This window comes from Heteronotia binoei, chromosome 1 (assembly GCF_032191835.1).
Source record: "Heteronotia binoei isolate CCM8104 ecotype False Entrance Well chromosome 1, APGP_CSIRO_Hbin_v1, whole genome shotgun sequence".
Lineage (NCBI taxonomy): Eukaryota > Metazoa > Chordata > Lepidosauria > Squamata > Gekkonidae > Heteronotia > Heteronotia binoei.
In genome coordinates this window covers 98,066,980-98,088,100 of record NC_083223.1, presented here as the reverse complement: position 1 = coordinate 98,088,100, position 21,121 = coordinate 98,066,980, and the positions used below count along the sequence as shown (strand labels likewise).

Sequence of the window (21,121 nt, the reverse complement as noted above, 5' to 3'; positions counted from 1 at the left end):
ACACAGAGTGTTAGACTGGATGGGCCATTAGCCTGCTCTAACATGGCTTCTCTTATGTTCTTATGAGCTAGTTCTGCTGAGGACAGAGGAATATTTCAGATCTATGGGTCAGGAGTGGGGAGGGGCTCAGTCAAGATCAGCACGTTGGGATCCAATAGAAGTTAGCATTTGATTAATGAAGAGAAACAGAACAAAAAGAAAGTAAGGAAGAATGACTGCAAGGACTAAAAAGCAATAGATGATACTTATGCAATTCAAGGAAGATGTAACCAATAAAAGGAATATAAAAAGAAGGAAACAATTATGACAGGAAAATGAGGTATGTTTAATACAAATGTTAAATGTAGGCATGCAGAGAACACACAAGAAAGAAGTATACTGTAATAATCAGTTCTAGAAATAAAAGAATGCTGGGTTAGCATTTATGCAAGTAACAGTTAAGCACTGATAAATCTTACAGAGAAAAAAGGCAAAAGATCTGGAGGTCAAAAGAAAGAGATACCAAAGATGCTGCCAACAATGCAGAACAAACGCAGAGATAATTTGCCCTGGTTTTTTTCCTGTTTCCCCACAGCATCATGGTGCATTCATACACCTGGTGGAGGTTTCCTGGCTTTTCTCTGATATTTTCCAAACCTGCTTTGCTGTAAATTTTTGGGAAATATCACAGGAAAGCCTAAATGGCTGCCATGTGAGTGGGAAAATTTAGCTTTTCCCATTGCCACACACACAGTAGCCATGTTCATATGAACATATGAAGCTGCCTTATTCTGAATCAGACCTTTGGTCCATCAGTCAGTATTGTCTTCTCAGACTGGCAGTGGCTCTTCAGGGCCTCAAGCTGAGGTTTTTCACACCTATTTGCCTGGACTCTTTTTTGGAGATGCCAGGGACCTTCTGCTTCCCAAGCAGATGCTCTACCAGTGAGCCACCGTCCCTCCCCTGCCCATATAGCAGCAATTTCCTCTTCCCAGTAACCAGAGGGCTATTTGGTTTTGGCAATTGAATATTTTTATATTATTATGTTACTAAAATCTGAGTATCAAGTTCTCTGAACTCTCTACTTTAATTTTTAAAAAGTTACGTCTGTACCCCCTTTCCACTGTGGACTTAAGGAGGAAGATATATCTCTGCAACAAAAGGTTAGAGATTTACTTTTTACAGAATGAAAGCTAGGAATTAAGAGAACTTGATACACGAACTGTTATAACAATATAATGACATTCAATCACTGATTTGAAACAAAATTTTAAAAAGCCCTCATGTGGGGAAGGGGAATGGCCAATGCTTGGGAACTAGGACAGTGAAACTAAAGCAGGGGTAGGGAACCTCCATCCCGAGGGCCATATGCGGCCCTCGAGGTCACTTGGTGTGGCCCTCAGGAATTGCTGGACTGAACCAAGCCATGTGGCAGCCTTCCTGGGGCCTGGCTGGCCAGCCAGAATTGCTGCAGGGCCTGGAAAAGTTACTGTCACAGTTCAGTTTGCACTTGATTATCTCAGATGGTGTGGCCTAATATGCTAATGTGTGTGTGACCTAATATGCTAATGTGTGTGTGACCTAATATGCTAATATTAGGGGATGTGGTCTAATATGCTACTGAGTTCCTGCTGGGCTTTTTCTACAAAAAAGCCCTGGACCTATGCATTTGCCTAGGGTGGCGGACCGGGTGTGTGTGCGCGCACCAGATTAGGCTCTCCCCACATGACTTCAAATAGAAAAACAATTATTTGCATTAATTTTGGTGGCCTGAATCATTCTCCCTTGGCGGAGCACTGTTTTTTAAGCTGATAATTTTTTATGGTCCATGAATGATGTTACAAATATCTATATGGCCCTTGGCAGAAAAAAGGTTCCCCACCCCTGAACTAAAGGGAAACCATAGATCAGGGTGGCCAAACTTGTTTAATGTAAGAGCCACACAGCATAAACATTAGATGATTGAGAGCCACAAGACATGAACACCAGATGCTTGAGAGAAGGAAGGAAGGCAAATAGATGAGGGGGAGGGGGAAAGGAAGCAACTTTAACTTTAAATGCATTCTTCAAGCCACCGGCTTGGTTTGGAGAAGTGATTTAATGAGAAAAAATGCCTTCTCCAAGATGGCTGAAGGGGCAGTAGGGGCTTTAAGAGCCACACAATATGTGCAAAAGAGCCAAATGTGGCTCCCAAACCACAGTTTGACCACCCCTGCCATAGATCTATACAGAGGCATTATAATACAGAGACAACATAATATTGGCTTTTCATTTTCAGTCTCTTTGCTAATCATCCTAATAACCCACAGCATAGAGGTTTGCCTTTTTCAGTGCTGCAAGACACTGGATACCTTGTCCTCTCAGTCTCAGTCATTAGTATATACTTAAAGATGGGATTTTTTGTTCCAATATGCATCACTTTATACTTAACTACACTGAACTTCATTTGCCACATTGTTGCCCACGACTGGGTGTGTTCACACACACTAAATAACACACTTTGCAACTGGGTTTTTAGTCTGTAATAATAGCAAAATCCACTTTCAAACAGTTGCCATGTAAAAGCACCCACTCAGTCTGTGAAGATCCTCCTGGAGCTCTTCACAGTTGGCCTTGGTTTTCACAATTTTGAATAATTTTGTGTCATCTGCAAACCTCGCCACTGTACTGATCACCCCAGTTCCAGGTCATTTAAGAACACATTAAAAGGCCTCAATATAGATCGTGGGACCCCACCGCTTACGTCCCTCCATTGTGAGAACTGTCCCTCTATTCCTACTCTTTGCTTTCTATCATGTAATCAATTTTTAATTCCCAAGATAACCCATCTTCTTATCTCATGATTACTAAGCTAACTCAGGAGTTTTTGGTGTAGTACCTTGTCAAAAGCCTTTTGAAAGTCCAAGTACATAATGCCTACAGGCATTATCTGCACATGTGTTCACTTTCTCAAAGGACACCAAAAGGTTGGTGAGGCAAGACTTCCCTTTGTAGAAGCCAAGCTGATTTTCCCTCAGCAAGTTTTATTCCTCTGTGTGCCTATTAATTCTATCTTTGATTACAGTTTCTACTAATTTGCTGGGGACAGAAATTAGGCTATCTGGCCTTTAACTTCTTGGTTCCCCGTTGGACCCCCCTTCCCTTTTTTCATTTTTAATGACTGAAAATTTATATTAAAAACAACGGAGCAAGAGCTGGGAGAATTCCCAATCTGATCCCGGTCATCCTCATCTATATTGCTTTGACAGTCCGTTGTCCATCAAGATCCACCTTCGTGGGAAGGGCGGGATATAAATCATAAATAAATTTTTAAAAAAGATTGATAATTTATAACCTCTTTACTCTGTATCTGAACCATGATCTGATATATCTGTGAAAAAAGACCACTGGATCCCTTTTTAAAAATTGGTGTAACATTTGCAAGTTTTCAGTCTTCTGATACAATAGATGATTTTAGTCACAAGTAACATATATGGGTTAGTACAGGGGTGCCAAACATAAATGAGACCTTGTTGGGCCGGGCCATGTGTGTCATGAAATGTAATGCCAGGTAGAAGAGATATAAACTTATAAAGGGCACAGACAAACACAATTAAAGATTTTTTAAAACTTAAAACATGTTTCAAAGATTAGCGCTCTTGCAATATCTTGTTTATTTAACAGTCACTGATAACTGACACCTCTTGCTCTGAATTATTGCATCAAAATCTAGAGACAATGTCTGTGCTGTAGCAATCTTGAGTATGCTGTTCAGGTGTTGTCAGGGCTTTTTTGTAGCAGGAACTCAAGAGCTTACAGGGCCTACTGTAAGCTCAGGAGGACTGGCTACAGCGGGGGGTGGGGAGTGGCCTAATATGCAGGAGTTCCTGCTACCAAAAATCCCTGGGTGTTATTCAGGTGTGTATCTGTAAGGTGCAAACCTACTTTTGATTTACTCACATTCATTACAGAAATCTCATGGTCAATGCTTTGAGACCGAGACCCAGAGGCAAGGCATTGCAAGCTTTTGTACATAAGTTGCTTTGTGTGCTGGCTAGCCAATGGAGAAAATAAGAGGCTTTGTTCTGTAGCTTGATTGAGCAAGCCTGGCAAAGTAAGCTGTGATGCAGAAGGAAGCAGACAACAGTGAGTTGCTTGCAGAACTGACAAGAGCCCTCCAGGAGTCTGATCCGGCCCCTGGGCTGCATGTTGGACACCCCTGGGTTAGTAGATCACAGGTACTTCGCATGAAAGAATCCTCTGTGTCCAGGAACTCCTCCATCCCACTCTGTATCCATTAAGTTTCAGTTGTATGGGACAGCTGGAAGAATTGGCATTTATATGGAAAATTGTTCCTATACTTTTTAATCATTATTTAGCAATATTCCTTGCTGCATGTTGAGCCAATATTAGGTCTATTCCTGACTTCAGTTAATAGAGTCCAGCAAAACTCCCTGTTCACTCAAACCAATACACACCTGAGCCAGCTGTTACATCAATCCAACAATTATTGCAGTGTGTACAACAGTAAATAGTAACATAGCAATTAGACACTTACTGCAGCCATAATAGTTACTGCTACAGATTATGAAAAAACAGCACCCAGTGCTCATGAATCATGCCTCATATAAACCCTGAGAAATGCTGCATAGTTAGAGAATTGCTCATGAAGAATGTAATGAAAATATAAATTGTTTCAGAATAGTCTCCCCAAGGTATGTTTCATCACATAAAGTCCCTCTAAACTGAAAGACTATTTCCCAGGATATGTTTGTCAGCATGCTAGATACACAATATTAATTTGATTTCTGGGATTCTTAAAATGCCTATTTGGTTTTAAACTGAACAGACTTCTATTAAATTGTGTAAATACTTCCAGCTCAATCATTGTTATATTCTACTGTTATTATATGCCACTACACTTCGCATTGAAGAAAATAAGGCCAATTCAACTGTTAATGCATACATTCATTTACTTAATTCAAATGTTCTGGAACATATGGGGTTTTTAAACTCCTTATACAGTTAAAAAAAAACCCTTAATACATTACTATTTTCAAGAATCAAAGGGTGCCTTTGAGTCCTCTTACAACCTGGATGTGTTGTCAGGCAGTATCCTAGGTTTCTGAAGTCAAACAGCCTCATATCCATGAATTCTGTGCATTAGCTTTCTAAATAACTTTTCTTCAAACAATCATTTCACCAAGTGTAGCTTTTATGTCATAGTGCTATGGTGAATAGAAAAGCTACTCCTAGTGTAATTTTAGTTTCTGAAAAAACTCTTGAAGGAATGTGATCTTTCTCGATGTCTCAAACTGGCAACTCTTTAGAAATCCAGCCAAAATTAAGTAATTCTAGGTATTACTAATTGCAATGGAAGAATTAAGTGTGTGTATAAACCTCCTGCATTCAAACTGTTTTGTCTTAGAAGTGCTTAGTTTTGATAGATCATGTGTGCTTACAATAATGAGTTTAAGAACATTTTAAAAAATGTTTTTCATCTTCCTGCCATTCTTTTGTGATCTAATCATTTACCATTGTAAACAGACACTGTAAAAGAAAACATTAGCTTATTTAGCAATATTCCTTGCTGCATATTGAGCCAATATTAGGTCTATTTCTGACTTCAGTTAATAGAGTCCAGCAAAACTCCCTGTTTGCTCAAACCAATACACACCTGAGCCTGTAGAGATTCTTGTAATATTTAAATGTTTTTTAAAAAGATAATTTACCTGCTGGTGGCTTTATGAAAGGTGGTGGAATTAATGGTACAATAATGGGTACATTCCCATGATCCTTTGACCCTGCTGGTGAGTCTGAGAGTCCATTTCCTGTTGTAAGCCCTGGATAACTTGTGTTTACATTGTATGATGAGATAACACTGTCTTCAGGTAATTTTGTTTTTGGCAAAGAATTTTCTGTAAAGAAGATAAAAATGATACAGTATATGAAAACCATTTATCCGATACATGTATTTGGGGCCAATTTACATGACTGCTGGTCTGTGGCTACATCCTCTTCGACCAAGACTAACTGAATGTGGAGTCTATCAGGCACTCATGCCAAATCCCCAAAGTGCCTCATGGACTCACAGTGCAGTTCTCATGCTATCTCAATGCTACTAATACGTAATCTGGGTTACCTGCTGCAGGTAAACCACATGCAAACCACAATTTCTTTTCCTAAAACAAAAGCTATAATAAAAAAAAATGCCACAGTGAAATTTTAGGTAATGTTAACATTTACAAGAATTCTTCTTAAAGAGTTTCTCTGTCTTTAAAATAGCCTGAAATACTGATGATACATTCATTGAATGCATCATCTTATAGTTAAATAACTAGAAAAGGAACTGAGTGATTTGAGATGTATCTGTTTCTATATAGCAAAGTTTCATTGAGATGAGGAACTAAGCTGGAATCAGAGACAGAAAGAGTATTTATAGAGACAAAAAGCATATCCAGCATTATTACAGATGTAGAATGATACTGAGGATTTTATTCAGATCAGAAACAAGGGTCCTGTTCCCTTTTAGAAGGCCTTGTAGAATCTGTTTCATGATATTGATATCACAACATTCCATATTGTTGGCCTTACATTCCTCCACCACTGGCAGTCAATGATGCATAGGAAAACAAAGGACACAACATCACATCATGAATTAGACATTTTGGAAGGAGGGAGCAGAATATTTTTAGAAGCTATTTTTAGAAGCCACCACACATTAACTATAACATCTATTTTAGCCCAAATAGAGTACTTGAGGTATAACTAACTCCAAAATGTAAGGAATAATTTAAACATTCTCTCACATGTAAAGTTTTCATTGTACCTGTTTTTAACCACTATCAGAGACAGAGAATAGTTAGACCATGGACAGAATTGTTACTTGACTAATCTAAGCATTTTACTACATTGCAATGAATCATAATAATATGCAGAATACTAATATAAATATACATATTTAATCTACACATTTAAAATTACAGTATGTACATATTATCAATAATAGCAATAAAATCTATTAAAATTGACAACACAATAAACAGCTGTTAAAAAACAAAAATCTTTTTTGGAGGTTTCTACTTGGTCGCAACAAAGTTTTGAAAATTATTATGTAGCAATAGGATACAGAAAAAGGGGGATATTGAAATCAGAAATTAATCATCAGTGTTAATATGTTATTCTTTTTATTTTCTACTTCCTTCTGAGTTGGGATTCTGCTTGTGAAAGTTCATTAAAATTGTTTTCACACCTCTCTTTTCATCTGTACTCTTAAAGTGACCTCTCATTATCAGCATAAAAGTGTTCCTTTTGCTCAGTATATTCTGTAAAATGAAAGCTTCTGCCAATCACTGGGGTCCAGCATATTCATTTGTAGCATAAAACATATTCATTTGTAGTATGTGCCATGTATTTTATACGACACAGAAGATCCTGTTCAGTTTAAATACGTGAAAAGTATTTGTTGTTGACAAAGCTTCTCAATTCATTGGTTTTACACAGATAGTGATCTAATTAAAACTAAGTAGCTTTTAAAGTATTTTTGATTCAAACTTCCTAGCTTTATGTTTTTCACGAAGAGTCATAATGCTATATCTAACAGCATTCCTAACCAGAGATACATCTTTCTAAATAAATCCACTGAAGGATTTATCTGTAAACATCCAGTACTGAGCCCGAGATGTGAAACTGAATTTTAGATGACTATGTACAAACACATATTGTTTGTTCTATGTATAAGCAGTAGTATCCTCTACTTCCAGTGGTTTCTTGTTTTTTGTTCAACAGATGCCACTGTATGTAATATAGCATGTAATTATTTTCTGGCTAAAAATATCATGCCCACATTTTTTGCTGCTCCCTTTTGAGCTCTGATGCTATTCTATTTTAGTATGATTTTAGGTAATTTTAATTTTACATAACTGTTGTCTTAATGTAGACTTTATCTACCACATTTATTGTTTATTTGATTGTGTGTAACAATTCTGCTATGTTTTTGTTTTAGTGCCATTGTAAGTTTTAATCAAGAGACATGGGGCAACAAATATTTTAAATAAAGATACATGGCTAATTAAAAACTGCATGCATTAAAAGTGGAAACCCTCAAGGATTTGTGGGGTGAAACATCTCATTTTTACCTCCCCCAATAATTCATCTTTCCCTTTGCTGAAAGGCCTCATAGTCTTTCCCTTTTTCTTGCTTCCTTCTCTACTTCCTACCAAACAGCAAACCTACTTTATCTGTCATAAGAACATAAGAACATAAGAGAAGCCATGTTAGATCAGGCCAATGGCCCATCCAGTCCAACATTCTGTGTCACACAGCGGCCAAATATATATATATATATACACACACACACACACACACACTGTGGCTAATAGCCACTGATGGACCTCTGCTCCATATTTTTATCTAACCCCTTCTTGAAGGTGGCTATGCTTGTGGACGCCACCACCTCCTGTGGCAGTGAATTCCACATGTTAATCACCCTTTGGGTGAAGAAGTACTTCCTTTTATCCGTTTTAACCTGTCTGCTCAGCAATTTCATCGAATGCCCACGAGTTCTTGTATTGTGAGAAAGGGAGAAAAGTACTTCTTTCTCTACTTTCTCCATCCCATGCATTATCTTGTAAACTTCCATCATGTCACCCCTCAGTCGACGTTTCTCCAAGCTAAAGAGCCCTAAGCGTTTCAACCTTTCTTCATAGGGAAGGTGTTCCAGCCCTTTAATCATTTTAGTTGCCCTTTTCTGAACTTTCTCCAATGCTATAATATCCTTTTTGAGGTGCGGCGACCAGAACTGCACACAGTACTCCAAATGAGACCGCACCATCGATTTATACAGAGGCATTATGATACTGGCTGATTTGTTTTCAATTCCCTTCCTAATAATTCCCAGCATGGCGTTGGCCTTTTTTATTGCAAACGCACACTGTCTTGACATTTTCAGTGAATTATCTACCATGACCCCAAGATCTCTCTCTTGGTCTGTCTCTGCCAGTTCTCTGCCAGTCTCTGTCTCTCTGTGTTCAGCTTTTCTTCCCCCACTCTGGGCAGCATCTACCTAGGAATGCTATGGCACAGTTGTGCAGTGCAAGCCACTGGGCCAAGCCCACTTGCAAGGCAGGGAGTCCTTAAGGACTTTGGAGGACACCTGACTTTCCCCTGAATTCCCCTCCACACACTATTTCCTCTTTCCCACCTCCTGGCAACTCCTATACCCTCTTTTCCTTCTATGCCTAATTCTTTCTTAGCCATTCACCAACCTGCCTTAAATCTGCCACCCATCTTCAGATATATTTATAATTTATTTACTTCATTTATACCTCGCCTTTCTCCACAGTGGAGACCAAAGCAGCCTACATCCTCCTCTTTTTCATTATATCATCAAAACAACCCTGTGAGGTAAGCTAGTCTGAAATCATGTGATGGGCACATCACCTAAAATTCTGTGTCAAACTGGTGATTTAATACTGGGTCTCCCAGATCCTACACTGAAGCTCTAACCGTTGCATCACACTGTTTTTAATAAGGTGGCTACTTTTGAATAGTAGCAAGCAGGGGTGAAATTCTAGCAGGAGCTCCTTTGCATATCAGGCCACACGCCCCTGATGTAGCCAATCCACTAAGAGCTTGCAAGGCTCTTTTTTGTAAGCTCTTGGAGGATTGGCTACATTGGGGAGGGGGTGGCATAATATGCAAAGGTGCTCCTGCTAGAATTCCACCCCTGGTAGCAAACATCCAGGCCTTGATGAGTCATGCAGTGAGTGGTATCAAGCAATGCAGCAGTTGCTTCCAGGCCTGAGCCTGATGAGTTCTCCCTCTAAGGTCCCCTCCCCTGCCTTGTTCTGAAAAAAATCAAGTCTAGAATATCTGGTTACCTAGCAACTGCCATTGACTTCCATTTTTTAAAGTTAAAGATGCTCCCTTGTATTATTTTGGCTTTTTAAACATTTGTTTTTTTAGATTTCAGTTTTCTGCAAACCTGGAATGTTTTTCAGGTATGTAGACAAACCTGTCTTGTCCATTCATGGTTCCAAACATGGGATTTAAGTATCTTCAGACTTAAAGGTAAAGGTAGTCCCCTGTGCAAGCACCAGTCGTTTCCGACTCTGGGGTGACGTTGCTTTCACAACTTTTTCACGGCAGACTTTTTACGGGGTGGTTTGCCATTGCCTTCACCAATCATCTACACTACCCTCCAGCAAGCTGGGTGCTCATTTTACCAACCTTGGAAGGATGGAAGGCTGAGTCAACCTGAGTCAGCTACCTAAAACCAGCTTTCACCAGGATCAAACTCAGATCGTGAGCAGAGAGTATAGACTGCAGTACTGCAGCTTTACCACTCTGCACCACGGGGCTCATCTTCAGACTTGGCTAACCACTATTAGAAAATGTAAGTGGGGACCTGCATCCATCCCCTCCCCTTTGTTTCCTACCCCTTTCCCTAACAATCTTCCCACTCATTGTCATTCCTTCCCCTTCTATTAGTCTTCCCCACTTCTTTCCCCTCTCTGCTTTTAGGAAAAATAATTCCCATCTTTCTCCCCCTACCATTATCTGTCAGCCTACTCCCATCTCTTTATCTCCCACCCTTTTCCCATCAATGTCCCCTCCCCTTCTCCGTCAGCCTACCCCTTCTTTCCCCCCCCCCCCTTTTGTCAATATTCCTCCATCTTTCTTTCTCCCCCATCATCTTACCTACTGCAGCACCTGCTGCATTGGGAACTGCTCTGGACCCAGAATAGCTGCCCTGTCACTAAGCTAGGCATGGCTCTAAGCCTGGCCATGTCACTGTCATCTGGGAGCTGCCCAGACTCAAAGTGGCTCACAGATGCCACCACCAATGTGGCGAGGTCCAGAAAGTCTCCTGAATGCCAATGTGGCCGGGCCTGGAAAGGCTCCCAGATGTCAAAACCATTGCTGTGTGGGTTCCCAGAGCGATTCCCAGTATTTGCCACCACCAGGTAGGAAGAAAAAGCTAAATACTATTGTCTCTGTGTGTGTAGACAAAACTTTTTGAGCCCTGACTTGGATAGCCCTGGCAAGTCCAATCTCATCAGATCTTGGAAGCTAAGCAGGATTGACTCTGGCAAGTACTTGGATGGGAGATCTCCTTGGAATACCAAAAGTCAAGAGGCAAGAGCAGGCTTTAATCAGCCATCTCTCTGAATATTCTCCATGCCCTCAGCAGGGGTCAATAACCAAAGGCTACCATGACTTTCAGGTGCACAGACACACATACAGATACAAAAAAAACCACTTTTTGAATTTAACCCTCGCAATGTGTTATTTAAAAACCAGGGGGTCCCCCAAGTTTGCAGAAACATCTGTTTTGAGTAAGTATGTCCTGAATCCATGGATTTGGATATCCATAGATGGAGGCCACAATTGAGAAATAACTATATCCAGGACTTTTTTTTTTCTGGAAAAAGAGGTGCCAGAACTCTCAAGTGGGATTTGAAGGAGAAACCCATTGGTGCCTCTCATGAACTTTAAACATTTTTTGAGAATTTCACTTCCATGAAGAGTTTCTGGAACTCCATTTTACTGCATTCCCCCTGATTAGAACTCTATCTATCTATCTATCTATCTATCTATCTATCTATCTATCTATCTATCTATCTATCTATCTATCTATCTCTATCTATCTATCTATCTATCCACACACACACATATGCATACACACACACACACACACACACACACACACATATATATATATATATATATATATATATATATATATATATATATCTCCAGTTCATAGTTACTCCAAAATTCAGATTCCCAAAGTCTTACCAGCCATGCTACTAGTAGCACATGAGAAAAACAAGTACAAATAATTAATTTGTTCAAAATGGAGGTGGCTGATTATCAATGACTGACAGTGCTGAAACATGGAATACTCAATTGCTTAGAAAACTAAACAGTCTACAGTCCACTTGCAGCTTTAAAGAAAAAAATTACAAACTGCAGGATGAAAAATAGGAACAGAAGTCCTGGAGCAGAAAGGACCAAGAGAGTGGAACACAAAGAAATGGACAGAATAGTGTAGAAAAGGTAATGAACTGAAAAGGGCACCTAAAGGAAAAGTAGGTAGAAAAATGAGATTTGAGGGAAGAGGTAGAAGAAAAGGGGAAATGAGGCAAGAAATGGAACTTGGAAAAAATTCACTGTGCTTAAGTTCAGGAAAGATGAATACTATGGAAATAAGAGAAAGGAAATGCTATAAGGATAGCTAACAGATGGGATGATTAAGGGAATGGTGACCAAGAATTGTTGTGAATAAAAAACTATGAACCAATGTGTCATGGATACATGAAGCTGAAGAACAGAATAGTCAAAAAGAAAGTGATACTGGGGGAAAATTGTATATAGGGTAATTCTTGTTCTCAAACAGAACCAGATCCAATACAATAGCTATAACCAATGGAAAATCTGAATATTTGAAAGTACACACATAATTACTTTTGTTTGTTTGTCCAATATTATGCAGTGTCTTCTGGATTCAGTCTACTGGAAGTCACTGTCACAGAAACACAAGCATTCACTTTTAAATTGGCAACAGAATAAACAAAACAAAAATCATAACGTAAGTCAATTCTGACTGGTTGTTATTGTTAATTCTGCTCTGCATGAACAAAGGGACATTAAATGCATTTACCTTTGAGAACAGAAATGTGCTGTCGGCTCTCCCCATCTGCAGGGTAGTTCCTGAATTCAATATCTTCTCCATCTTTTAATTCAACCTTATCATAACCATACCATCCAAGGAGCTCATTCATGGTGTTTTCTGCAAAGTTCTGAAAGAGAAGAATTGCCTACTTATTTATGCAATCAATAATCATTTGGACCTAAGAGACGAATGTATAAATCGAAATCTATTTGCACTGTACCATGAAATCCCAGGGTTGTCCCACCTCCTCTACAATAATGTTCATTTATCAAATCACGTACATAGAATGCAATGCATCTAAATCTTTGAATGACATGTGTAATTATGATAGACCTTTGCAAATTTGCAATTTAAAGAAAAATATGAGCAGAAAGTGAGCTATTTATCATTTTCTGCACTTGAATTGAGAACCAGTGATACTTTTAGCACATATTTTGCTACATATCCTGTGCTACCATAAAATGTTTTTCAAGCACTAGTAAGTCAATTTACGGTAACTGTTCTACAGAAATTGAAATCTGTACAGGCTACTGTACAAATACAAAAGATAGATGTAATCTAGGAGAAATAAAATAATTACACAGATATTTGTAGAAACCCAGCACTATAAAAACTGCTTTAATATTTCCCTTACTCATGTATTGTACTCGATAATTTTTAACAATTTCTATACTAACCAGTAACCAGACTGAGGGTCACTATACTCTATCTTGACTACCAATGTCAGGAATGCTGAATCAGTTTGTCTGGTGCTCAAAAAGCCTTTCTTTTACACCAAGAAAAAGGATAGTATATTTTATTCCTGAGACTGATTTTTTAGGCCTCATTGACCTTTGTCACTTCTAGTGTGGGAACACTTCCACACCATTAGATCCCATGTGACTTCTGACAAACATCCTGAAATAGGAACCATATGAACAGGGGGTATCCACAGTTCTTCCCACATAGGAGCTTGGCTGGGAATAGGGGCTAAAAGGAGGTGCACAGTTATAGTCAGGGTGGATTGATATGTTATAAAGTCCATATGGTACACACATGCAAGACAGGATTGGGATTCTGTTGGCATGCTCTGCTGTCCAGCCATTGCCCTGCCTGAACAGGAAGAGGGGGGGGGTTTGGGGGGGGTGCAGACAGTAGATAGATAGATAGATAGATAGATAGATAGATAGATAGATAGATAGATAGATAGATAGATAGATAGATAGATAGATAGATAGATAGATAGATTGATTGATTCCAAAGTGTGGCTGCCATCCGCAGACATCTAAATCCATGGATTACCCAGAAAAGATTTTTTTGCAAACTTGGTAACCCTACCAAGTTTGCAGAAACAACGGAAAACTTGAAAAAAAATGCATTGTGGGGGGGGGGGGAGTTAATTCCCCACCCCAAAGTAGAATACCTTACCCACAGTATCTGTTGGAGAAAATTGGAAGCTGTGCTAGGGCCAGTGGCATTGCAGCCTGGGAATCATGTTCGGTGCAGCCCATGAACCACACAGAGCCCAGTGGTGACAGAACCATCTTGGAACTCTGCTGGACCCAGTGGCTCTGCAGCTGGGAGCCACTTTGAGTCTGGCAAGGAAGTGGGGGGGGGATTCCTCCCCAGTAATTCTGTGGGCCTAGACACAGCAGAGGATGCCAGCAGGCACTGCAGGACTGAGATTGGGAGAAAAGGATGCTGGCAGCTGTCTCAGCCATGAGCATGGCAACAGTAGATGCTGGCAGCTGCTTTGGGCCTAAGCTCCGAGCCCAGGGGGATAGTGGTGGCAGATGCCAGCTGCCAGGCTCAATGTTATGTGGTGGTGCCTGAAGCCTCACCAGCTCACCAATGGGGGGAATATGGGACCCCCCCCCAATGAGTCTTGTGGGCCCCTCACTTAATTAAAATATTTTATGCTGCCTTTCCAACCAAATAAAGTTCCCAAAGTAGCAACATAAAATACTTAAACATCTGAAAATTAAATTAGCATTTAAAGTAATACATGCAGGGACTCACAAGGAACTCATGGGCACAGCCATCCCATTCCCGCACCTTTGCTTATTCCCCTCCTCCCCACCCCTTCTCTCTCTTTCTCTCTGCTTTCACTCCTTCCTTTATTTTGCCTCTATTACTTATGCTTTTCTCTCTCTTTTCTCTCCCCCAAGCCTACATTTTTTTTCTTTTTCTCTCTCTCCACACTATCTTTCTTACTCTCTCTTCTTCCCCCATGTTATTACTTTTTCTTTCTTTCTCTCCTTTCCCATTACTTGGATCCTTGCTGCTCTCCCCCTCATGCAACCACTGGCCATTCTTTCCCTCCAGATGACCCTCAAATTGACTGAACCAGAGGGTTGGCTGAACAGGCCCCAAGGCCCCTCCCCTCCATCTAGCCTCCTTGACCATCCTAGCTGAACTGGCCTCTTTGAACTTGTCTCAGCCTCCATTGAGGCTGCTAGGATTTGATCCTGTTTGGGATGTTCCAGGGCTTCACCTTCACCAGCACCATCAATGCCAACCATGGTGATGGGGGGGCTGCCACAAGGTTCCCAGATACTGTCTCAAGTGGCAGCTCCCCTCCTCCAATGCCTGCCACATGCAAAGAGGAGGCTGATGCTGCCAGGTCAGCAGAGGTGTGTTGCATGCACAAGCACAGACAACAGCTAATCTATTTGGGGTTTCTTTCACCACCCAGCTCCCCCTTTTTGTATTTTGTGTGTATGTGCATGAGTGAGTGTGTGTGTGTGTGTGTGTGTACATCTGAAAGTCATGGCAACCTCTGGTGACTGACCCCTACTGGAGGTCTGGAGGATTTTCAGAGAGGTGGCTGAATAAATCCTGCCCCCACCTCCCAACTGCTGGTATTCCAAGGTGGTCTCCCATCCAAATACTTGCCAGAGTCAACCCTGCTTAGCTTCCAAGAACTGAAGAGATCAGGCTTGCCTATCTAGGTCAGGGCTACCCAGCCCATTTTTTAAAAGGTATTTTTTTCTGCAAACCTTGGAGGAGGTCATCTAAATTTGGAGAAAAATCTCCATTCTCTCCACCTGGTCCTAATTTGCAAATATAAGAAGCCAAATATGTGGCTTGGTTCACTATTAGAATACAGAAGTGGGAACCTGCAAGGAACTTGTGGGGAAGGGGCATCATTTGCTCCCGTCTTTGTCAACTGCCCCTGTCTTTCTCTCCTCCACCCTTTCTTTTGTCAATCTCCCCCCCCCTCTTTCCCCTTCCGTTTTTCTGTCAATCTTTCCCCTTCTCTCTCTTTCTCCCCCTCCATTTATCTGTCAATCCCCCCACACACACTCTTCTTCTTCCTCCTTTTTTTTGACAATCTTCCACCTCCCTTTCTCCCCCTCCCCTTCTTCATTAATCTTCTGCTATCTCTCTTTATCCTCCCTCCCTTCCTTACCTAGACCTCCTCTTGGGCCACTGGGACTGCCTTTCTCTGGGCTGCCCTTGGCCTAAGACCAGCAGCAGAGAACCCCCCAGGAACTGCAGTGTTGGCAGCAGGGTCCCCTGGGAACCAGCACATAGATTATGTCTTTTGTGAGTGCACACATAACATTACTGGGACGGACATTTAAACCCCCCTCTCAATGTATTTTGTTGAGGTTTCATAGAAAGGAACAGATAAAAATGGCAGTTCCAGGACAGCACAAAGTAAATCTTCCACCAGCATGAGCAGCAATGTAACACAAAGATTTGGCAGAAAATGTAACTGTACATTTAAGGTTCAGGAGCTGTTAAAATTGGGAGTAAACAAAATATTACTCTGCTGCTCCTGACAGTAACAGACTCAAAATCCTTTGATCTCTGTCTACATATACATGTATATAACTGAAAATGGTTCCAGGAGATGGTCCTAGGGGATACTTTCTTGACCTCATGACATCTTTGTTATGGAGTTTCAACATAATTCTATTATATCCCCCGTGCTATATAAAATGTCAGGAAATGGGAACAATTGTTTGGGAATTTGAATTAAGATGCTATAAATATACAAAACACACAGCTTTTCCCCTGTTAACACTGTTGAACTGCTGTTGATCTGTCAATGATGTAGCTAAGTGTACTTTCAATCCATGTCTACAGTTAGAGCCACAGTTCTCCTTTGACATATTCCACCTTTTATCAACTCCAATTGGTGTGCCAGTTACAGCCTTTCCTTGAGAAACAGGATTTGTCTATGAGTAGCAGTGCTCTGATCCATCCAGGTTAGATTGTAGCAGGGTACTTCTCACAGTGCTTCCTTTTTAAACAGTTTGGGAAATTCAGTTTGGAACAAAATGCATCAGCTAGGTTACTGGCGGACATGCATTGAATATACCACACCTATCTTTAAAGAAAACTACATTGGCTGACATTCCACTTCTGAGTACAGGTCAAAGTATAAGATCTTAACTTTAAAGTCCTAAATGGCCTAGAACTGAAGAATCTCCTACTCCCATTATCAACCTGCCTGTCAGACAAGATTAGCATTTTAGACTCTGCTCTGCATGTCCTCATCTTCCAAAGTGATAACTAGACTCTCAGAATGTTTCATGGATGGTGCCTTGGCTGTGAAATGCCCTATCCACAGATATTTACCTTGTAACTAGTTTGCTGTCATTTAGGACAGATGAAAATGCCTTTTATTGTTTCCCAGGGCCTTTTCATAGAATCATAGTTGGAAGGGACGTCCAGGGTCATTTAGTTCAACGCCCTGCATAATCCAGGAAACTCACAAATGCCTCCCCCCACACATCCCCAGTGACACCTGCTCCATGTTCAGAAGATGGCAACCCCCCCCCCCAAACCCTCCAGCATCCCTGGCCAAACTGACCTGGAGAAAAATTGCTGCCTAACCCCAAAGTGTTGAACAGCATCCCAGGGCAAGTAAGAAAGGGCTATGAGAACTAAGCACTGATGCAACCCTTCCTGCCCTCCTTTTCATGATCCGCCTATGTTCACAGAATCAACATTGCTGTCAGATGGCCATCTAGCCTCTGCTTAAAAACCTCTGAAGAAGGAGATACCACCACCTCTCAAGGAAGCCTGTTCTTAATTTAAGGAGGCCACACCAAGGGGTAATGTTCTTTTGGCATTTCCATAGACAGGAAGGCAATTTCTGCTGATTCCCCCACCACTGCAGACCTCCACTGTCCCTCTATACCATTCCTGAGGGTTCTTTGATCCCCAGGAACATTAGGGGGCAGTCAGTGGATTATAACAGGAGACAGAAGATTTCCCACTCCACAAGATTAATTCCCCTGTCTATACTTTGTATCAATTCCAAACTGTTTGAATGGATCACATATTTTTTTTTATTACTGAATGCATGCATTGATTATTCTACTAAATTTGCTGAAGTTGTCTTATTACTGATTGAATTTATTTTGATTTTGCTATTTTTATTTTATTTGTTCTTTTGTAGTTTTACAATAATTGTATCTATAATTATGATATCTTTGCTGCTATTTAAATCCTGCCATATCATGGATTTTACTATTATTTTCTATGTTTTATGCATTTTAGTGTATCCTGATCCTCATTGTAAGCTACCTCAGGCATTTATATAAACAAATGGCAAATAAATACTCTAAATACCATAAAGAAGATGAAGACCGCAGATTTATACTTTAAATTCATTCTCCAAGCTGCTGGCCACAGTGTGGCCACCCCTGCCATAAATTGTCTGGAAAATAACTAGGCTCTACCTAAATTGCAAATCTTGAGCGTGGGTCCACCATTCACCTCTTTTGAAGCAAACTTTCAACCAGCAGATCTCAGAGATTGCATGGGGGCATGTGTTTCTTTAAGTCAAGACTGGCTTTAAGTTTGAACACTGGACATTGCTTTATGCCATTTGAATACCTGTATGAACTGTGTTGAATTGCATTTTGCATGGATTTATAGAGTGAGATACAGACAATATTTTTTTTGAAAATATTAGCACACTGTTGCCAAGTAGCCACAATTTCCAGAAAAAAACCCACATTTGACTATGGAGTGTACACTAAAGGGGCACCTATGCCAGGCCAGCCTTGGGTACATAACCCATGGACTGTATACAAATTTACATTCATACCAAATGCGTTCTGAGGCATGTGGCTCTTATGGACTGTCATAAATACTGAGTAAACCCAGGCTCAGAACACCCTTCAGACCAAGCTGCCAGCCATCCTGTTGCAGACAACTGTAGCCATGTCTTCAAGGAGACAGCAACATCAGCCACAGTCCTAGGAGGAGCCATGTTTCCTGAAGCATTTCAAAATGACATGCTACCTTCCTATGGAAGCCATGAAGAGACTCTGTATCCAGCACATACTGCAGCCCAGGATTCTTGCAACCTCTTTAAGTATGTAGATGTCAGCTGCTGAGCTAGGACCAAGGAACTGATGCAAGAACTCCCCACTAAGGACAAAAGAACCTTCCTGCTCCCATTCTAACAGCACCTTGGCAATTATCACACTTATCAGCCCCTTCTTGTTCTCCCCATGAGGTGTCACAATTAAATCCATCTGACCTCAAATCACCCAACCTATCACTCCCTAGATGCTATCTGTACATTCTCTTGGAACCATCAACAGACCAGGCAATCCACCCACCGGTCATGAAGTCCACCATTCCACGCACATTTTCCTATCCACTACCTTGCTGGAAAATTGCCCTCACTCCTGATCAATTTGGGTCCCATATCATGTAATGTTGGCCATCATACAGGCTTCTTCCCCCCCTCTCCCCATTTCTCTCTTGCTGTGGAATCTTTGCTTCTTGCTGGACAGGTAACATATAGCCCATCAATAATACTCCTGCTAATGCAAACCTCTCTATCTTTTCCATCCTATGTTCCTAGTTCTGCAATGTGTGGTTTTCTTGTATGCGTGTAAGCTCAGGCAGGTGGCTGAGGGGGTAGTGAGGAATGTGGAGCCAGAGAATGGGGCAAAGTAGGGGCCATGAGATTTTCCTGCCCCTACAAATCTTCACAAAGACTCTCATGCATGTCTGTATGGATGTGGGTCCTTACAGGGTTGTTCCATAATGCTGGTGGAGAGTCTGACAACGGAAGTTTTAGAATAGCAACGCAGATATTTGAGGAGTATTATAGCCTTTTCACAGTAGTAATATGCCTTCACATTTAAAACTCAAAATGAGGAGGCAACAGCACAAGAGTTTGTTACTCATTTGAAAATAAATTTATTTATTCTGTAAATATGGATGATTAACAGATTTCCTTATTAAAAACCAAGGGAGTACCCATGTGGATGGAAAATCTAGGTCATAAGAACATAAGAGAAGCCATGTTGGATCAGGCCAATGGCCCATCCAGTCCAACACTCTGTCACACAAAGTAGGGGCCATGAGATTTTCCTGCCCCTACAAATCTTCACAAAGACTCTCATGCATGTCTGTATGGATGTGGGTCCTTACAGGGTTGTTCCATAATGCTGGTGGAGAGTCTGACAACGGAAGTTTTAGAATAGCAACGCAGATATTTGAGGAGTATTATAGCCTTTTCACAGTAGTAATATGCCTTCACATTTAAAACTCAAAATGAGGAGGCAACAGCACAAGAGTTTGTTACTCATTTGAAAATAAATTTATTTATTCTGTAAATATGGATGATTAACAGATTTCCTTATTAAAAACCAAGGGAGTACCCATGTGGATGGAAAATCTAGGTCATAAGAACATAAGAGAAGCCATGTTGGATCAGGCCAATGGCCCATCCAGTCCAACACTCTGTCACACAGTGGCCAAAAACCCCAGATGCCATCAGGAGATCTACTACTGGGGCCAGGACACGAGAAGCCCTCCCACCATTGCCCACCCAAGCACCAAAAATACAGAGCATCCCTTATTCCAGACAGAGAGTTCCATCTGTATCTTGTGTCTAATAGCCATTGATGGACATCTATTCCACATGTTTATCCAATCTCATCTTGAAGCTGTCTATGCTTGCAGCTGCCACCACTTCCTGTGGCAGTGAATTCCACGTGTTAATCACCCTTTGGGTGAAAAAGTACTTCCTTTTATCCATTCTAAACCGTCTGCTCAGCAATTAAATTGGTTGCCTACAAATTCTTTATTGTGAGAAAGGGAGAAAAGTATTTATTTCTCTTCCTTCTCTATCCCATGCATAATCTTGTAAACCTCTATCACAGAGGTGGCCAAACTTGCTTAACCTAAGAGCCATCAAGAATAGACATCAAATGTTTGAGAGCTGCAAGACATGAATGTCAGATATTTGAGAGCTTGACAGCTGCAAAACAGGAGGGAAGGAAAATAGATGAGGAGGAAGAGGTGGAAAGAAAGCAACTTTAACTTTAAATGCATTCTCCAAGCTGCTAGATGGGATAGTGGGGCCTTTGAAAGCCAGATGATATGTGTTTGGTAAAACAATTTTTATTAGTAACATATGGTAATAAATCTATATCTATATCTTACATCTTTAAAAATTTCTTTTATCTACCCCATATATTACTTTCCACCCATCCCTCCCCCCATCGAGACGATATGTGT

At 40.7% G+C, this 21,121-nt stretch overlaps 1 protein-coding gene across 4 annotated transcripts in view; it reads right to left on the bottom strand.

Moving 5' to 3' along the window:
• Positions 1–21,121, bottom strand: part of SOBP (sine oculis binding protein homolog) — a 254,136-nt gene that overhangs the window by 208,343 nt on the left and 24,672 nt on the right. For 2 of the 4 annotated variants that reach the window (XM_060237810.1, XM_060237804.1), the window contains exons 2-3: positions 12,626–12,764; positions 5,691–5,876 (exon numbers count right to left, since the gene is read on the bottom strand). In XM_060237810.1, the coding sequence (XP_060093793.1) occupies positions 5,691–5,876; positions 12,626–12,764 (325 nt within the window). The remainder of the gene's footprint in view (positions 1–5,690; positions 5,877–12,625; positions 12,765–21,121) is intronic. The other 2 variants (XM_060237819.1, XM_060237814.1) reach the window with 1 other exon arrangement.